The sequence below is a fragment of the Ceratotherium simum genome, chromosome 12 (genome assembly GCF_057802395.1).
Source record: "Ceratotherium simum simum isolate JZ-2026a chromosome 12, ASM5780239v1, whole genome shotgun sequence".
Lineage (NCBI taxonomy): Eukaryota > Metazoa > Chordata > Mammalia > Perissodactyla > Rhinocerotidae > Ceratotherium > Ceratotherium simum.
This window is the reverse complement of record NC_141911.1, coordinates 32410857-32431868: the sequence shown is the minus strand read 5'-3', so window position 1 is coordinate 32431868 and position 21012 is coordinate 32410857. Positions and strand designations below refer to the sequence as shown.

Here is a 21012-nt window from a genome sequence, read left to right as displayed (position 1 = left end):
CAAACACGATAATGGACTTTTTTGCTTTACTTCTCTATTTCCTACATTAAGCAAATGTTAATTATCATGAGAACCAGATAAATTTAATATGGACTTGATCTGTAGATTTAATTTCGATAATTTAAACAGCTAGAGGGGAAGGGAGCAGAGGGAGGGGGAAAGGAGGAAAGGGGCACATGTGTACAGCGATGGATGGCGACTAGACTTCTGGTGGTGAACACGATGTGGTCTGTACAGAAGTTGAAATATAATGATGTACACCTGAAATTTATATAATGTCATAAACCAATGGGACCGTAATAAAAAAAACAAAACTTCCAAATTAAAAAATTTAGACAGCAATAGAAAGAACTTCATAGTTAATTGATAGATTTAAAGTAATATTTTAAAAATAGACTTTAGGGCCGGCCCCGTGGCTTGGCGGTTGAGTGCGTGTGCTCCGCTGCTGGGGGCCCGGGTTCGGATCCCGGGCGTGCACCGAGGCGCCGCTTCTCCGGCCATGCTGAGGCCGTGTCCCACATACAGCAACTAGAAGATGTGCAGCTATGACATACAACTATCTACTGGGGCTTTGGGGGAAATAAATAAATAAATAAAATCTTTAAAAATAGACTTTATTTTTCTCATTGCAAATGTTAAACATGTTCACTAGAAATTTTGGAAGAGATGAAAACATATAAAGGAAAATAGGAATCAGCTCTTAACCCTTCACCTTGGGATAACCACTGGCAACTATGTACTATATAGCTCTGCAATACATACATATATATATATATATATATATTCACAAAATTGGGGTTAGATTTTAAATACTTAAACTGTATAAAGAAAATAGCATCTTTATTTTTTTCTTAGATTGTTTGATTATTATTATCTAACATTTCTGAACTCTGAGGGTCATTCAGAATTCCATGCAGATACATACTGGTTTACTTGCCCAGAGTTCTAAAGCGTTCTAAAAGCCACCCTCATGCAGCTGTTCATAAAAGGTAAGTGGCAAATACATCAGAGGTCAATTTAAGGACTCCTTCTTTTACATAAGATAAACTCTAACTTTTTAGTTAGCACTCTGTCCAACTATGAGGTCTTTTATTTGTCAATAGACTATAAAGTCGAGTCTTGTTTTATATCCTTAACCCTCGCACCTGCCTGGTAATGTAATAAGAATTGAACTCTTGAAATGTTTGCCGAGTAGAGAAATAAACCAGAGTCAGATCTTCTAGTAATCTGAATGATGAACCAATCATAATACGGAAGCATTGGGCAGTTTCAAGAAGGAAAATTACCAACAGGTAGAAATCTTAGTGTGAATTTTCTTTGTTACAACTATGATGGAACTTTAGTAATACTAAGTTAAGCACATTGCCAATATTTTTGACAATAGGGTGTTTCCTTTCTACTTCATACAAATGTAATGTCTTCAAGTATTGCAGAGTCTGGCATTATGTATATGGTGTTGGCTGTTTAACAAATGACCAGTAATTTAAAATAATCCCAGAACTAATTTTGGGAGTCCAACATATCATTATTGGGTTAATTCTTTCTGACTGTGCTTCCTTATTTTGTTCATTTTGTTCCCGCCTGCTGGATTAATTCATTCTTTCAGCAAATATTCATTGAATGACTGTTATGCACCAGGCATTGCTCCAAGTGCTGGAGATACAGTAGGGAACAAAACAGATATATTCTCTGCCTTCACGGAGGGGAAGACAAACAATAAACAAACAAATCCATGCTATGATTTCAGGTATTGATAAGTGCTCTGAAGAGAGTAAAAGCAGAGCACGGCAATAAGTGCATGTGCATGTGTGTGTGCGTGTGTGAACAGAGTAGCACAAAAGAAGAGGGTGCTTCTTTCCACTTTAGTGCAGTCCTTGGATGGGTTGAGTGCATTTGGCAGGCCCAGGAACCCCACTGTAGCTCTGGCCCATTGAGTGGGCTGTGGCATCTCATGCTAGAGGTTTGGGGAGTAATCCTCTCTATACAGAAGGGCTTTGTGGTGCCAAAGCTGCCACGTGGTGACAAGCACAAAGAGTAGAAAGGACCCATCCTTAAACCACCGATTACTTAACAACTCTGTCTACTTTGAAGATGTTGAACTGATCAGAACGTATTAGTTACAACTACATGTTGTATGTGAGAAGTTCTTTGCAAACCTCTGAAACACTTCACAGATGAGATCATTGTCAGCCAACCTAGAGGTGGGACGTCCATGGTGGGCTGTAACAAATGTGTCGCAAGCATTGATTAGAAAACAATCATAATGGGAAACATGCAAGCACGCTTTGTTTATTCTGTTGTTCAGCTTCCCGTTAAATTCTTTATACATAGACCAATTGGCTTATGTAGGAAACCACATTTTATTCAGTTCTCTAAACTCTTGGGATCATCTCTAAAATTAAAAAAGGAATATCAATATTAAATGTAGGATCAAGGATTTAAAAGTATTTCAACATGCAGTACGTTGCTTCTGGGGTAGGGCAGCTGTACTATTCCAGCCCTAGAGAATAGTTAATGCCTTGAACTATTCCTATCACCACGGGTTGCCAGGCCACCAAATAACGAAGCCAATCCAGGATCTGTCCATACAAAAAGTGTGTGCGCTCCCAGCTAAATCTCAGTTAAGGAGGTTGTGCCATACACAGCCGAGTAGCAGAAATATTCATAAATGTCATTTGCAAATATAATATGCAATGTCATGAGTGGGTATTTCCTTTCTTGTTAATTCTGTGTGCTCATTTAAAAGCCCCTTGCGTGATATTTATAGTGTTTGATTATCATTGTTATTTACACTACACCTAATTTCCAAAAATAAATCGAAACAATTTACAATAAAATCTCAAACTATAAAACAAGAATAAAAAGCAGAGGTCATATACTAAAAGAAAGAGGAAGAGGGAAATGACTACGTAGGAAAACCGAGGATAATGGAAGCTGCTATAAGAGAGCAAAAACAGCTCTGGGCTTTCCTGTAGTCAGCTCATCAGAGGAAACTCATTATTTATTAAGAAGAAAAACATGAGTTCACAGATAAGATGTACCTTTTCCTGGTATCTTTGATAAACTGTGCTAAAGGGACTTAAAACATAGCATTTCTGGTAGCCATGTTACACACATAAAGGCTGGTTTTTCACATGTGGTGTTTTTCTTCTGAGTCTCAGTAAAAAGAGTACATGTAATATTCAAAAGTTTATTCTCTCAAGACTATATAAAGAAATCATTTCTCTTTTGTTATTTAAATGATCATTTAAGGTGACATTTATGATCATATTATCACCAATGTTATAACAAAGATGTATGTACTGTAGTTTTATAAAGTATTAATCAAAAGCGGTTCTGGACTCAGTCTCCTCAGTCTCCCTCCTCTGAAGGGAAACTCAGAGAGTGGATGAGAGGGAAGGAGGAAGGAGCATCCCACACCTTTAGCCTCGGTGGTGCTTGAGTTGCACTGACTCACCAAGAAAGGCCAGGTGTGTGGATGGCGCTGGTGGCTTCGGAGTGTGTTCTCTGTTGCTATGGCAAGGCTCAGAGACCCAAAGACCCATCAATGCTGCCTCCTCTGCTGCCTTACTTAAAGTCTTCCCTTGATTTGCAGTCCTCAGAGATGGGGCATTGCTGCCAACAGCCATTATTAAAACTGTATATTTAGGCGGGCCGGCCCAGTGGCATAGTAGTTAAGTTCGCGCACTCCGCTTCGGTGGCCCAGGGTTCACAGGTTCGGATCCCTGGTGCGGACCTACACACCGCTTATCAAGCCATGCTATGGCAGGCGTCCCACATATAAAGTAGAGAAAGATGAACATGGATGTTAGCCCAGGGCCAATCTTCCTCAGCAAAAAGAGGAGTATTGGCAATAGATGTTAGCTCAGAGCTAATCTTCCTCACCAAAAAAACCCCCAAAAAAACAACAAAAATAAAAAAACAAAAAAACCTGTACATTTAGGGTTGGTGAAGAGTAGGGGGAGCAGAGAGCAAGCAAGGTGACTCCTTTGGCACTGTGAAATTTAGGTGACTGGGACACAGAAAGTATTGAAAGGCTGTCTCTAATGAGCAGAGAGAGTACTTGGCAGGCAAATGCCAACCTCTCAATGCTCTTCTGCTTAAGGGGAGATATGTTTTAATCCCATTTACCCCCCTGGAAGAGATACATTATGGTCTTGGGCCAGTGGGGTTGAGGACTAAGTCTTTGTAGTCAGCCCTGGATGGGGACATTACCTTCCTGTGGTCTTAATGAGACTTGGGTTTATTCAGTTGGGAATCCCTCGTGTCTATAAAAATCCTAGTTGCTGCCATAAGCTGACCAAGTCTGTAGGTCTTCACTTCCTTTCAATATTATTATCACTAAGGTTTAGTCTAAGAAAAGATGAGGCATGGCAAAGAATTTAAAAAGCCAAAATCCAGGGGGAAAAAACCCTACTCATTTCTGGAAATAATAAATTTTGGTACACCTTAAGAATACTTTCCTGTACTCTTGTTCACATTTGGGGCTTTTAAAATTTCAATTCCAATCTATCTATCTATCTACCCACCCATGTCATCTACAAATTACCTATCTTCATCTGTCTGTCTGTCTGTCTATCTATCTAATCTATCTATCTAATCTATCCATCTATCATCTATCTTATCCTTCCATATATTTACCTGTCTTCTGCAATGTCCCCTCTCCACTAAAGCTCTTACAGTGGAACATATGGAATATAAAGAGTAGAAAGTATCTTTTTTGACATTTAAGTTCCTAACCAGAATAGTAACACAGGGGAGAAAAAAGACCAGTAAGTCACTTTGAAATAAGTGGTTAGGGAAAACAGAAAGTTTTCTGTTATAACTATAACAAAGATAATGAAATTTTATATTGAAGAAAGCATCACCATTTAAGATAATATTTTGAAACTTGTTAAAAAAAGGATACGGGTTACTGATCATCCTCTTCAAATCAACCTTCTCTTTGCAGTAAGGGCAAGTCTGCTTTTTACCAACAATACACCAACCTCGGATGCAGAATTCATGAAAGCTTAGGCATCTTGTTAGGGAAGCTTCTAGATATTAAAGGGCAAGGTCTGCCTCATGAAGACATAATGGAAGTGATCCCATCTGTAGGGTGGAGTAGTGGAGGGTGAGAATGGCTGTCAGTCACGACTTGATTGCGCACATCACTTTTTTAAGGAGATTCTGTAGGACAATGGAACCCCCAAGGATTGTGAGCTTGGAGCCAGGGCTGCAATAGCTCTCTGATCCTGAGGAGTTTACTTAGCTTCTTGGCCTTGTTCTTGCCTCACTTGCTTCTCGTAAGAATAAAATTAGATAAAGAATGGGAAAGGGCTTTTTTACAGTAATATCTTATGTAAATGTATTACTGTATTTCCCTGCCTCACTTAGTGTGCATTTTCCATAGCATTTCCCCATTCTACTTTTCGTGCATTACTTATTACCTACTATGTGACCAGACTTGTCTTAGGCATTTAGACAAGTTTAAATTATTTGTGGTCATAAACTTACAAATATTTCTATTAGCTTCATAAATTTTTTCTTAACTTTTTTTATTGCTGATAAGGAGCCAGTTATTTTTAATAGTATATAAACCTAATAAACTTCTGAAACTCTAGGCATTTACAAATTCATTTGTATACATCCCCTTGTTCAGAAAGTTTTACCCTTTGCCCCCAAAGTTGAGAGTGAACCCTATGTTTTCCCACACACCAGGGACTTACTCCTTTAGAGCACATATCGCACTGTATCTTGCCTTTCTGTCTACTTACGTGTCTCTCCTGGACCATATGCCACCTGTGGGACTACATCTCCTTCATCTCTGTGCTCAGCACCTTAAGCAGCGCCTAAGTACCTACTCATTGAACAAATATTTGAATGAAGCACTCAAAACATTACTTTGCAAATATATTCTCCCAGGTTCTACGAGATTGTAGATATGGGAAAAATGACTAACTATAATGAGATCCAACCTATTGATTGATTTATTTCTACAGTCATTGATCCCAATGTGGTTTTCTGGATCAAGATCACATGATCTTCTGACTGGCCTGCTATACACCCACGTGAACAGCAATGATGTACAAGTCCCCACCCTAACAAATAGAGGATCATGGAGGTGTAGACAAGTCAAGGCCATGTATATAATTCCTCAATATTAGATCTGTCTGCAAGTAAGAGTTTCCACTATTTTATGTTCTTGGAATTGGGGTCACTTTGGCGATATGTTTGGGTTGACATCAAGTGGTATATTATAACAAATATTTTGAACCCAAACCCATATAGCCCTTCATTCAAAAGGGCTGATGTATGGCCCCATCATCCAGATAGGTATAGAGTTCAGAGGTCATAGAGCCAGCACTGAAATGTCCACCTCCTCTTTAATGTTGTCTTTCATCTTCAAAATCTTGATGCTAAAAAGCCTCTATGCTGGCAGAATTGCTGCAGAGCAACGCTCAGAATCCCCTGCCCCTTGTTAATATGACTCATGCTTGCCCACTCCTTGCTAATATGACTCATGCTAAAATGGGCCATTAATAATACTCCCTGCAAAGCAAATTTAAAGGTGACTACATTTTAGATTACATATGCACACATGTACAACAATCCCTCAGGGCTTTTAAAGGTGGAGAGAGAAAATATTTCCACTTGCAAATGGCAGAAGGGGCTCTGTTCCAACATTTGAAAAGTAAATCATACTTAAAACGAGGGCCAGACTTGGAAAATTTCTACTAAGAATGATAGTTTTTTGGGAAAGTATCACACTGAAAAACCACCATAGAATTCCATATGGGATATCGTTGTTAAGGCTTAAATGTTGGAGTAAGGGCTCCTATTACATTTCAGATGCATTTGGTCCAGTTTTTTATTCTCAGGATTGAATAATGGAATCTGTCCAGACTAAACAGAATTGAACATCGGTGCTGCACATCTAGGGTATTACTGAGTTAGGTGGGCTTCAGAGGCAAAAGACAGATAGTTGGACCACCTCATAATGCCAGAGCTTTGAAGTGACTGAATGTATAGCAATATTATAAAATTGATATTGTACTATAAAATAAAGTTAAATAATGCCTTTTTTTCCTGTATTTAGAAAAGAATTAAAATACTGATTGTTGGCCAATGCAAACACAACTTTGGTATCCAGAGTTACATGCTCAGGCAGCACAGGCTGCTTTGCTCAGAGCTCTTGATCCCAGCATCTTTCCACATATTGAGGTCTTCCTCAATGGTTACTGGAGTTCCCAGAGAATGCTGGCTTCCAGGCCCAGGCTTGTCTGGTCTCTAACACCTAAAGATCCCTCAGCTAATAGATGGCTATTTGGGGCAGAACCCACAGGCAGAGCAGCCAAATAGTCCAAGAACTGGGTGCTCAAGTTTTGGTCCCTCCTTTTTTAATCTCAGATGTCCTACTGCCTGTGGCATCATCCTCTTTTCAAGACCAAAGCTGATACTTAGCTGCCCCTGTTACCACTATTGACACAACAGGTTCCTAGGATTATTTCCAGGCAAAGCACACTTTGTTGTTCTTGGTCCCGTGAGATTCAGACACAGGGCTCCACCTGGACAGTCCTGAGTTCCTCTCTGCATCAGAAACTTCACTCTATTTCTCACCCCCAAACCCCTTCACTCCCTGGTCCTTCTTGGCTGTCTGTTCACTTATGGCTTCGCTAACTTTCCCAGCCAGCATCCTGAGCAGATGCGGCAGCCTTCCTCTCTGTGTGGCATTAAGATTTCTTTTTAAAAAGGAAATTACTGGAGGAGGAGGTTCACCTTAATGAGCAGTTCATTATTCAGCAGGGATTATCAGAAACTCTCAAGAAGAAAGATGGGCAGGAGGATAAAGGCCTGGGGTTCGGGGATGGGAGCTAAGCAAGGCAGAGGAGATGGGGACAGGGGGAGAGGAAGGAGGAGGAAGGTGATGAGCAGTCTTCCGTGACTTGCTGTCTCCTATACCCAACAAAGATTATTTGAAAATTGCCTCCCAACATTGGCTTGATGAAGCCCAGATGGGCTTCCCGTGAAAAGGATACACATGATTGCACGAAAGCTGGTAGGTGTTTTCAATGAGCCCTTCTTCATCAAGCTCCACAATGATCTTCTGCCCACAGACGGCGCAGATATTATCTGACAAGCTCCTTGTGGGCATCCCACTGATGCTGTAGAACTGTTGGAGGAAATGCACAGTGCACCATTGGAAAGGAGAGCACAAGCCCCTCTCTGAACACACAGAAGCCACTGCCAGGCTTTGGGACATAGAAGCTTTATTGCTGCTTTGTTGGTTTAGAACTTGAAACACTTTTTCCCATAGGAATGATGCCACGGTGGGGTTACGGTTTCCAGGCAAAAACCCACTGAGCCCCAAGTGGACCCAAAGCACATTGCTAATTATAACCTCCAATCTAACCTACCCACTGAGGAATCCTTCAAGAGGAATAGTTTTTATCCAGGGCTGTAGTTCAGAATCACACAGGAAGCTTGTTAAGCTTACCCATGGTCTGCTTTATTTCCCTTTATTCTCCTGGAGATTCTGATTCATAGACCTGGAGTATGCCCAGGCATCTACATATTTTTTAATTCCCATGTGATGATAGGGAGCACACAGACTAATCCCTTTGGCAATGCATTTCAGATTCTAACTTGGGATACCTGCAATCTTCCCAGTGCTGTGGCTGAGGAGTCGTTCTCAACACTGGCAGCACATTAGAATCCCTAAGAAGCTTTTTAAAAAAAATCAAATATTTATTTTATAATTGTTTTAGATTTAAGGGAAGGATATGAAGATAGTACAGAGACCCCATATACCACACACCCAGTTTCCCCTACTATTAACATCTTACATTAGTATGGTACATTTGTCACAACTAATGAACCAACATTGACAAATTATTACGAAGTAAAGTCCATACTTTATTCAGATTTCCTTAGTTTTTACCTAATGTCTTTATTCTGATCCCGAATCCTATCCAAGATACCATTTAGTTGTCATGTCTCCTTAGGCTCCTCTTGGCTATGGTAGTTTCTCAGACTATGCACTTTTTTTTTGGTGAGGAAGATCGGCCCTGAGCTAACATCTGATGCCAATCTTCCTCTTTTTGGTGAGGAAGATCGGCCCTGAGCTAACATCTGATGCCAATCTTCCTCTTTTTGGTGAGGAAGATCGGCCCTGAGCTAACATCTGATGCCAATCTTCCTCTTTTTGCTGAGGAAGATTGGCGCTGGGATAACATCCATGCCCATCTTCCTCCACTTTATATGGGACCCGCCACAGCATGGCTTGCCAAGTGGCGTGTCGGTCTGCACCTGAGATCTGAACCTGTGAACCCAGGGCCGCTGCAGCGTAGTGGGCGAACTTAACCACTACGCCACCGGGCCGACCCCTCAGACTTTGCACTTTTCCTATGACTTTGACAGTTTTGGGGAGTATTTTGTAGAATGTTCCTCAGTTGGGATTTATTTGATATTTTTCTCTTGATTACACTGGCGCTATGGGTTTTAGGGAGGAAGACAACAGAGGTAAGTGCCATTCTTATCACACCAGAGCATAGTGGAGATACAAGATTAAAAGCAAAAGGAACTGTCCATAAGCACGGTACTCTAGTTCATAAAGTTGTTTCTCTCAGGGCTATGGGTTAACAATGCTGATACCACTATACATGTATTCTGGAATTGAACAACTAAGGAAATGGATGACCGATAGTGGGAGCTATGTATCTCACTCTCAGAAGGTTATAGACAAGCCAGGAGAGAAGGCTAGAATGACCCATGTAGCCATGAATAAGAGTTGAAGACATCAGTCTGAACTTGTGTTTAGCTTAGTATATATTATATGTATCTTAATATAGATGAATACATATAGAAATATTTATAGATATGTCCATATACATGGGTTACTATATACAGATATATTTCCTTGCTCTGTCAGCTAAGAAGCTCTAGAGAGCACACCTAGTGCCCAGATCTTGGTTTCTAATACCATTCTACAATAAGAGGAACCAGGGCTCCTTGGAGAAATGGCTGATTCTAGGTCTTTGCAGGAAATATACAACACGAGCCTGGAGCATCTTGTAGTGTCAGAAAGTAAGGAAGTGCCCAAAAAACACACACCAAAGAAACCCCCACAATGATGTGAGTATGTCAAAGAGACATAAGAGCCAACTGAAAGAGCTCCCAATGGCCAAAGCTGGAACAATTTGAGCAACAAAATAGTACTAGTAGTAATAGTAATACTGGGTCATAACCCCAAGTATTAGATAAATATCCATGAGTCTATATTGATATAGATAAATAATTAAATAAATAGACAGAAAAATCTCCTATGCAGAAAAATTCCACATAATTTGTGTAGATATGCCACTCTTAAGAAAGACGTGATGGTTAAACTTGATGTGTCAACTTGGCTAGGCTGTGGTGTCCAGCTGCATGATCAAACACTAGTCCAGATGTTGCTGTGAAGGTATTTTGTATATGTGATGAACCTGAAGTGAATCTGACCTTAAGTGAAGAAGAATACCCTTGATAATATGGGTGGGTCTCATCCAATCATTTGAAGGCCTTAGAGGCAAAAACTGAAGTTTCCCTGAGAAGAAGGAATTCTGCCTCACACTGAAACATCAACTCATGCCAGAGTTTACAGCCTGCTGGCTGCCCTACAGGTTTTAGACTTGCCAGTCTCAATTCCTTAAAATGAATCTCTCTCTCTATATATACATATAAATATATGTATATGTGTGTGTGTGTGTACTATCCTATGGGTTCCATTTCTCTGGAGAACCCTGACTGATACAGAGGTGGAGCACTCCTTAAGCATAGGCTAGTCATGGTGATTTCCTTCCAAAGAGTACAGCATAGAAAGGAGCAAAAGAAAGAGGAGCTTTACAGTGGAGAATCCTGACAAACGCTACCTCAAGCCAGGTGATCAAAGTTAATATCAACAGGGATAAGTCATGTTGATAGCAAAATGTAACATAAATGGAATCATACAGTGTTTAGCTTTTTCAGACTGGCTTCTTTCACTTAGCAATATGTATTTACGAGTCATCCATGTTTTTGCATGGCTCATTCCTTTTCCTAGGGAGCTTTTAAAAGAAAGCAGATGCATTGGCTCTATTCCCAGAGATTCTGACTTAATTAGTGGTGCGGAGCTTAGACACTGGTGTGAGGAAGGAGATTGCTCCTCCTTTGCTTCCTCCTTACCTCCGTCACAAGCATGTGCCTAAGTGCACGCACACACACATACACACACACCATCAATTCAAGTCACCAGAGGCTGTGCCAATGGGCTTGTGGCAGTGGGTTTTATATATTTCATAGCTGGCGTGATGATAACAGAGGATGACAAGAAGATGAAGACTAGTGGGGTGGGATCAGATGAGAAGTCTCCAGAAAGTTGGTGCTTAAAGACTTGGTTGTCTTGCCAGGTTAAATCTCTTCTTCCTGGTCCACTGGAGAATGGAGGACATACAACTCTTCTCTTCCTCTCCTGTCCTCAAACAAGCACAAGAAGCTTTGGGAATTTTCTAAGGGGTTTGGCTTCTGGTTTTTGTTGGAGGAACTGGGAGTGAAAATGCTCCCTCCTGTGCTCACCTTAAACCTTATAAAAAAGGCAGTTGTCCCAAAGATGATACACGGCAGAGGAATTCCAAAAGGTATGTTGTTCCAGCATTGCACCACAGTTGCATTCTAGGCTCTAGGAAAAGAGTAAGGTGGAGCCTATGGAGGTGGGGAAGGGCAGATGGGTGGAGATGAAGTCAAAGTCATGTGCATTTAGTCCTGCCCCGTAAATGAAGAGAGAGAACAATCCTGAAGTTCACTCTTCCCTTGCCACTCACACTAGTTTTTCTACTTTATATCTGGCTGTGTACCAAGAGACTAGTAGAGGATGGAGATGCAGAATTCCTGAAATCACTGGGTCATCCTTGGAGCCCTTAGTTTGTAAGTTTTTAAGAGATGTGCATGTGTCAGACACAGATGAATGCTCCTAATATCTGAGTCTGGAATGCATCTAACCAGAAAGTATGTCCATTCTGAGTTTTAATTTTAAGAGAGTTAAAAAAAAAAAACCATTAGAGATTTTTTTTTTTAAATTCCAGGGAACAATCCACAGTCAGAATACATTTAGCACACTTTTTATATCTTCTACTTCTTCAAATGCTATATAATGATGACTGATCTTTACCATGAGTATTACTCTGAGCCACAGGTTGATTCTAAAGTGTTTTACGTACACGAAATATGACTTTATTTGCATTAGGTAGAGATAAAGTGTTTTTGTTACTGTTGAATTTTTACTAATCCTTTAAATGTTGGCAATTGGAGAATGCTAGACATGGTAACTTCCAAATAATTGCATATTTTATTTAAAAAGATGCCTTATTTCCCAACCAGTTTATACAAATAAGAAATGTATTTTCTAATTAATTAGCAAAGACAATTTTTGATGCAAGGTGAATCCAGGGAGCAGTTGTGCTGGGAGAACCAAAAAAGACTTATCTATTCCTGAAAATGGATGCAAACGTGTGAGATGAAACCATTTCTCCATGTACCATAGATGGTTTCAAAGAAGGAAAGCAACACTTACCCCTATAGTAGAAGCCATGTAATCCGAGCAGATCTCTGCGAAGTCTCTCCCCATTACGCCATAGTAGAGGCCATAGAACAAGGACACAATGCCAAAATCCATGGAATCTCTAGCTGTGATTCTATTGAAATCAACAGTGTAAGGAAATAGGAACGCAGCATTTGGGGGGCTGGGGAGAGCTCTAGCTTGGAAAGTATTTACTGCCACAGTATCTAACAGAATCTTGGGGGTATTTTTTTTTCATTGCTTTGCTTAGTTTTTCTTATTTTAAATGAAAGAATTTAAAATTCTGTCAATTTCATTCAAATTTTACGAGTCAGTGCTAAGTGGACAAAGTAATTCTTACAGAGTCTTGAAACGACTCTCTTAAGACTGCAGTGCTTAGATAAGCTGACTCTAACCAGCAGTTCTCAAGCTTGGCTGCACGTAGAAAGACCTGGGGAGCTTGTAAAAATCTCCAACCCCTGGCTGCACCCTTGGCCAATTACATCAGACTCTCTGGGGGTGGGGCCTGTGCAGCAATATTTTTGCAAGCGCTCCAGACCCCAGGTGATTCCAATGGGCAGCTAACATTAAGAACCTCTTAATAGATCAATGGTTCTCAGCCCTAATATAGATGAGAATCACCTGGGGAGATTTAAACATACACTGATACATAAACCAGCTTTCAGGGGCTCTAATTTAAGTGGCTTGGGCTGAGGTCTGGACTGCAGTGTTATTTAAATGAGCTGCTCAGGTGACTCTACAATACAGCCAGGGTTGAGAATCCCTGCTATAGAGCTTAGATTTTAAAGATTTCTTTAAAAAGTGAATAATTAGCTCCTAATTTAATTTCTGGATGTTAATCTTTGCACATTTGGTTTGCTATATCTGTAAACACTCTCAGATACTAGCAGTGGACTTGGGTGGATCTGATTGAGTCGGGAAGGGAGTGGAGAGTGGAGAGAATTTGGGTAGTCTGTCTCTGGAAACCTCTTCTAGTTGTTTTTGTGCTCTGGTAATTTGAGGGGGAAATGGTAAAGGCAGGGAGCTTCATAGATTTACAAGGTACAGATCTTTTGGTGATGTGAATTGGGAATTCCAACACAGGTGGTGGCTTCATCCTTCCAAGATTGCCTAGGTATATTTGAGAATTGGGGTCATGGGGAAGAATGAAGATTACCTTCCCTCCGTGTCCAGGTGACCATGTATTTATAATCTTTTTGATAAAAAGTATAGTAACTTGTGGTTCCACAGAAAAGAATCTTAATACAGTGATGATCAACAACAATTAGTAGTGAAAAAATAGTTTCTTTCCAGTCTGAAGGGTTAAGTTCTTGGCATGCCTCATTGTAGGAGAATTCATGGTTAAGGATCTTAAAATCTTATGGATAGTGTCTTGGGACAACTATAATCCCAAATGATTTCATAAAAGTTCTTTCGAATGTTTTTACATATGCTGTAATAAAGTAATATAGACAGTATGCTGAAAAAAGAAATCAGTGTCTTTCTGTATCTTAAACTAGCAATAATAGATCTGTACAATTATTTTCTCTCTCTTTCCTGCTAGAAAATGGTAAGAGCTCCCTCTCTGAAAGTTTCATGAAATGCTTATAAAATCAGATTTCTCTGTTACCAGACGAAAAACCCTTTCCCCCAGGACTGGCTCACCATCCAATTCCCTTCCTTATTTTATGAGTTAAGGGTTGCCTATCTCTGCCTTTCAATTTCACTTAAGGTCCCAGAGATTTAGTGTAACTTTGAGGTAAGAGATATTGTGGGGAATTTTTATTTGAGCTGCTTTCCATAGCTCTGTGATATGCCTTAAATTTCCTTTCTAAAACACTGGCTGATTACACAGCCTCAGTTCTGCCTTCATCCACAGCACATCTCAGCAACCATCTTCCTAATGGGAGCGCAGTTCTGAATCATAGATATTATTATCCAGATTTCCTTTATTTTTCCCAAGACTTTCTTGCTCTCTTTATCTCTCTTTCAATTTCTAAGCACTCAGCTTCCTCCTTTTCTGTCCCCAGCAAAAGGGATTTCATGGGTACCAAACACAAAATTCTAGAGCAGTGCTGTCCAGTGGAAATATAGACTGGGCATAAATAGAAAAATTTAAATTTTCTAGTAGCTGCATTAAAAAGGTAAAAAGAAACAGATGAAATAATTTCACCAATACATCCAAAATACTATCATTTCAACATGTAGTCTATATAAAAGTTATTCTTCATACTATCTTAAAATCCAGCATGTATTTTACACTTACATCGCATCTTATTTCATATTTTAACTGCTTAATAGTCACATGAGCTAGTGGCTACTGTATTAGATAGCATAGTTCTAGAGGTTTTAAGGAAAAAGATATATCGAAGGAAATGACACTTCAGAATTTTGTGGAAGGGAAATTAGTAGTTTAGTAATTAGTAGTTTAGGCCACAAGTATAGACCTACTTTTAACAGGGATCTTTTAAATTTGCAGAACAAGTATAGATTCTCTTTAATGCTTATAATTTTTTGAAAACTTTTTAATCTGTAGGTTTTCTCTTCCTTTTCTAGAGGGACAGGGGACATCTACTATACCAATGATATCTACTATAAACAATGTGTGCATGGAAAATTACAGGGCCAGATGCGACTTCCAGATACAGAGAACTTGACCAGGGGAATGTTACAAGCAAATGTTTGGAAATATTAATGTCCTAACTAGAGATACTTACTTGAAAAATAAATTGAATCCGCTCATTGTAAACATGATAGCCAAATAACCCACAACACCAAATGCATAGCTGAGTTTGTAGATTAGAAGAAACCATTTGTAGACCAATCTGTGGAGTGAAAAATGGGGAGAAACACATAACATAATATGAAGTATTTTATCTTTTTCAAACATTGTTGTAAGTCAGTTTTTAGTTTCTAAAATTCTATTAATTATGTAATATACAGAGCATAAGTATATCAGCTAAACTCAATAACAATCTAGAATTTTAATATACTATCAACAAGCAATATATAAATAGTACTGTCTTGCACATGTTTTTCTATCTATATGCAGGTATAAGTTCTTTATAATTTATCCATGTTCCTCATGTAAAATGGCCTTCAGGAATGGTTATTCTAGCTGGGACCCTGCCTCCCCCTCCCTTCCTTTTCTCATTTGGCCCTGGGGTTAGCTTAGAGTGGTTTTGGTAGGAGTACCTTGGAGGCAAGGAGAAGATGGGAAGAGAAGTCAAGAGGGAACACCTCCTCCCTTGAGATTTCTCTTCCCTCCTGCTCCTGCTGTCCTCAGCCCCAGTGCAGATATCAGTAGCAGGCCCAGCCCTCATCCCATCTCCTCTCCACTCAAAAAGCCCCTCCCCTAGCCCTGGGATGAAATTACAAGAGCGCTTCAGCCTTGTTTTTTCCTGCTGTGTGGACGGGTCCTTTGTGTGCCCCAGCACTCACCCTGACCACTCCTAAGGCCCTTCCTTCTTCCCACAGGGTCTAAGTGGAGAAGTGAGAGGATGGGGATGGAGGGCGAGAGTGGAGATAATCTAGAAAGGAGCCCTGTACCCTGTTTGTTTCCCTGATCCCTGGCAGTAAAAGCCCTCAGAAAAATTACAGAAAGAGCCACTTGGCTGCTTCATGCCTGGGAGAATGTGGGAAGAGGCTGGCAGCCCAGTTCCATTCCTGGTGCACCACAGTACAAGGGCTCTGCCCACTGGAACAAGAAGAGGTGGTGCAAAGAGAAGGAGCAGCAGGGGGGGATATCCTTGGTGCCCAGGGAAGATAAGGGGGTGTCTGGAATGTTGTTCACAAGGGTGAACAATGGCAGGAGGCCCTGTTAGCCCCTCAGCCCTTTCTCTCCACATCCTCCTGAAGCCCCTCTCCTGCATTCACCCCAAACTCCATTCAATCTCGCTCCAGAGACTTGGCCTCACCCTCTCACCTCCAACCCCAGGAGCCCTGTCCCCAACTGTCTCAGCTTCCCTGGCTTCCTTCCAGTTGGCGCCATTGCACCAAATGCATAAGTTCTATGATATTACTGATGTAATGTTTCAGTGTTATTTTAAAAGATGTTCTTCATTGAATCCCAGTCAGAAGGGACCTTCTGAAACATTATCTGATTATCATTTATACACTATAATATATATATTAATCATTATCTGATTATACGCTACTGATTATCGTTTAAATGGGGGTTTGTGGACTGGTCTGAGAAATGAGTTGTCATTTACATCATTTCTATGGTGAAATGCTCTCCCCACTTCAAGCAACTGACATACAGGGCTATCTGGGTGGCATCTCCTCCTCCAGGTGTAGTCCTGCCCTTGGGAGGGGTCGGCAATGCAGAGTTACATGGAGTGGGAAACTCACATGGACTGCACAGGTGGCTCAAATACCCGTGAGGCTACGTCAACTCTAAAGGGGGCCAGAAAGGGCTTTTGGGGTTCTTTCTGCCATAGTGACTCCTTGGGCCGTCAGTCCCTTTGATTTGCCAGTGCTGAGCAGTTTGGATCAATGCTCAGTACAGCCAGATCAGGTGGAAGTTTGTGTTGCTAAAAGGGTGACGATGGGAAAAGCAGCCAACTCTGAGAGGATCCCCCCACTGCCACCCCCGCCACACCGGCCAGTACCAGCGTGGGGTTCCTTGAGCTCCACACATACTCAACGTACTCTCTCTGTCTTGAGGGGCCCCCCTCAAAGTTGTGCCAGTATTAGAGACGTTCTGATTTACAACTTTTTAAAGTGCAGAGTTTCTCTGTGCGGCAGTTTGTTGATGTAATGAAGCCACAGCCTGCTGTTGGGAGCAAGGTTTTGCACTCTAGTGGTCTTTGGTTTGATTCTGGGTTCCCCCGCTTACTGCCTGTGGGACCTTGGCCACCCCACTGAGCTTTTCTTCCTATGATCGCCTCCTTTATGACGCCAAGATCACACTAGCTCCGACAGTAGTTCTGAAGATGATGTAAGATTCATGTTTAAAAGACTTGGCACATTAAATGCTCAGTATGTCATATCATTGTTATGGATGTGTTAGATTTCCCAAATCCCCCCAGCCCGGAATCTTCCTACTTATTGGTGGTACAAGTTTCTAGAACACTAGAGTCCAGAACTCCTTTGCTACTCAGATTACCAGATTAGAAATTGTGTTCGAGCTTCAGAGCAGCCTCCACAGAGGACAGCTTGGCTTTGGTTGGTAGTGATGTGATCAAGCCCAGCTCTTTGTGGCCAGTGTGTGGCTTGTTTTTGAGCCTGAACATTCCTTGACAGATAACCCAACTGTAGTAGAGAGGAAACCCACTTCCCCTTCTCTGCTACTCTGTCCCACAGCGAGAGCTTGGTATACTTTGGGGGAGGAACAGCTGGTTTTGAAGCTGCATTGGTGCCGGAGACGACTCCTCTTGGGTTTGCTTTTTGCACTGTGCCCATTTGCTCTGACCAGCTTTCCTAGCTTGTAATGAAATCCTCCCTTTCCAAAAGGAAAATAGCTAAGAGTGACTTACCTATAATATGATGATTAAGCAAAGATACGTAAAGATCTCTAGGGCCTACTACCTCTCATAAAGAGGAGCTTCTTTTTCCAGGCTGCTTTTCTAGAAGAGATGGGGCCCTAATTAGCTTCTCCCATTGTCATCTTTTCAAATGGCAGCTAGGTCTGCTTAAAATGTTAGTGGAACATCTTGGCTCTCAGACTACGTCCGGGCTTGGAGCTGTGCAGGCAAGACGAAGCTGAAGTGGATGCACGGTGGGCATGAGAGGCAGAGGGCACAGGACCCTGGCCATCTGAGATACATGAGCCATGGAGCGAAACACGGCAGCATTTGAGTATTTCTTGTAATGAAGTTCCTCTGCATTGAATGAGCTGATGTGCACAGAAACACTGCGTTTAGCTAGGGTAATTCGTTATACAGTGGAAAAGTGAACCATTCTCACTGAAATACAACATAGATGATACCCAGGGGACGAAAACAAGTACATTTCCATTCATCCAAAACTTAGAAATTCACAAATCTTAAATAACTTACAACATTTTGTAAGAAGGAGAAAAGGTGCCATAGGTCCATTTACTGATGGGGAAACCAGGCCATACGACAGCTGTCTAAAAGTCCAGACTGGCCAGGTTAGAAGGTCTCCTAATACCACCCCAAAGCTCTTCACAAAGTGGGATTAAGACAGGGATTACTCATAAACCTGAATTCATTTATTTGAATTTCAATCTTTATCATTACTTTCATTTATCTGATTTCTCTCACTGCATATTTCCCTTCTCCAAAGTAGAAGGAAAAGTTGATATTTGTCTCTCCCACTTTTTAGAGGATTAAAAATAAATATCTGAATGGCTAAATAATCATAAAAATATTTCACAGGAGTTATGGTTTATTCTCCAGTGAAGATCAAAACTTGACATTGTCTTATTACCATTTAATACCTTACACAGTTTCTCTTTATCTCATCAGTTTTATCGGGATTTGAATTTAGAACTTGTCTAGGGGCCGGCCTGGTGGTGCAAGCGGTTAAGTGCGTGCACTCTGCTGTGGTGGCCCGGGGTTCACCGGTTCGGATCCCGGGTGCGCACCAACGCACAGCTTGTTAAGCCATGCTGTGGTGGCATCCTATATAAAGTAGAGGAAGATAGGCATGGATGTTAGCCCGGGGCTAGTCTTTCTCAGGAAAAAAGAAGAGGATTGTCATTGGATGTTAGCACAGGGCTGGTCCTCCTCACAAAGAAAAAAAACAACTTGTCTAAAGAACACAGGAGAGTGAGAGCAAATCTATGGGTACATTATGTGATTATAAGCCACTGGAAAGATTTGTGAATGATATGATGGAATTATGTAAATATCAAGAGATTGGCAATGGTAATTAAAAAGATCATTGGAATGTGAAATCCTCATTCATTATGAGAGTAATGAGCCGTCCATTACTTATGATTTATTAGACATAAAATACATACATAGTTGTTAGAAATACAAACTTCCAACTCTTGGTCTATTTTAAAGTGTGTGTGACACAACTTACAGTGGAATAAAACAAAATGCCTGAGCTGAAAATAAACCTGCAAATAGTCCTCTAGAAAATGTAAACACTAGTTTCACTTCCCTTTCTCCTGGCCTTCACCAGCTAATATCTGAAATAATAAATTTTGCAGGCATGTCTAAATCACCATTAAATAATGAACGTGAACTGACAGTAGCATAGCTGATCTCCAAATAGTTTTGCTACTAAAAGCAAAAGAAGTGTAGCACCCCCCTCCCGCATCCAGGAAAATGGAAATTAAATATACTTTTTACTGTTTGCAATAAAAGGGATGGTGCAAAAGGAATGAATGGAATACATACCGTGGTGTTCTCCCTGACAGGGGTTTGCGGGTAGCTCTGAAGAGGATGTAACTGGTAATAACCGAGAACATTCCCCACATAGACAGAAACCGCCACCAGTAAAGTTTTATCGTGAAATACAAAGGGACAACCCACATCTGCAACAGGGTCACCAGCTGTTAGAGAAATGAACAGAGAGTCTCTTTCAATGACTGAGGGTCCAGAATGGCATGTCCACTATTAAACGGTTCAGAAGCTACTCTGGGGAAACCACCCTCACCATCATGTCTGTAACGTGTAATTGGTTCACCATCCCACTGTAAGCTGTTCTGTACATGCAAAGTTATGGAGCAGACTGGCACAGTTGTCTGAAAATTCGAATGGGATATAATCCAGAATATCCACCTTCTGTCACCTCCTTTCCTCTGGGTGTTTCAGATGAAAGCAACTTTAGGCTTCAACAGCTATGTGATTTTGGACACGTGAGCCTCACTTTAGTTGTAAAATTGAGGATAACAATGCCTGCTTCCCTGTACTGAGGTGGGGATCAACGATATCACAGACAGGAACATGCTCTGGACACAGCACTGTACAGAGCCAAGGGGCTCTTGTTACTGCCACATGCACGTGTGCAAATGCACAGTGATGCTAAAGGAGGAAGTGGTGTCCGGGCAGCTTCTGGGACCTCTTCTGCCTGCTGTCCCAGTGCACTCTGCAGATTAACTCTCAAATCCCAACTGTGGGGTTACCTTGCCTCTGCTGATTGGACTTGCAACCCATCATTTTGCGTCTTGTCTTTCCTCTTTAGTTACTGGTGCCTACATCTTGGCAGCCCAAGATGTAGATCAGACTCTTTCCTGTTCCTCTGTGTGTAACCCCTTTGTGGCCTGTACCACTGACCTGAATCCTTCACAGAGTTCTTCAAGTTGGCTGGCCTCATTCTCACATGGCAGGAAGCAGGATAGACTGCACTGATGGGCTGTGGGTCAATGACTTGATATGGTTACTGTAGTGACTCTCCTACTCTTTGGATCAGGCCTAATACCAGCTCTTCACCTTTCTTGTGAAAAGCAAATAGGTTAAAACAATAGCAGTAACCTTTGGTCTTTTATGTTTTAATCACATTCAGACTAACCACCTATTATTCGCTCAGCACCAATATAAGAG

At 41.1% G+C, this 21012-nt stretch overlaps 1 protein-coding gene across 1 annotated transcript in view; it reads right to left on the bottom strand.

Moving 5' to 3' along the window:
* Nucleotides 1-2246: 2246 nt before the first annotated feature.
* Nucleotides 2247-21012, bottom strand: part of RNF175 (ring finger protein 175) — a 47336-nt gene continuing 28570 nt past the window's right edge. Inside the window, exons 5-10 of the mRNA XM_014780225.2 lie at nucleotides 19867-20021; nucleotides 15268-15375; nucleotides 12566-12686; nucleotides 8019-8152; nucleotides 4910-5011; nucleotides 2247-2610 (exon numbers count right to left, since the gene is read on the bottom strand). Coding sequence (XP_014635711.2) covers nucleotides 2490-2610; nucleotides 4910-5011; nucleotides 8019-8152; nucleotides 12566-12686; nucleotides 15268-15375; nucleotides 19867-20021 — 741 coding nt within the window. The 3' untranslated portion in view covers nucleotides 2247-2489. The remainder of the gene's footprint in view (nucleotides 2611-4909; nucleotides 5012-8018; nucleotides 8153-12565; nucleotides 12687-15267; nucleotides 15376-19866; nucleotides 20022-21012) is intronic.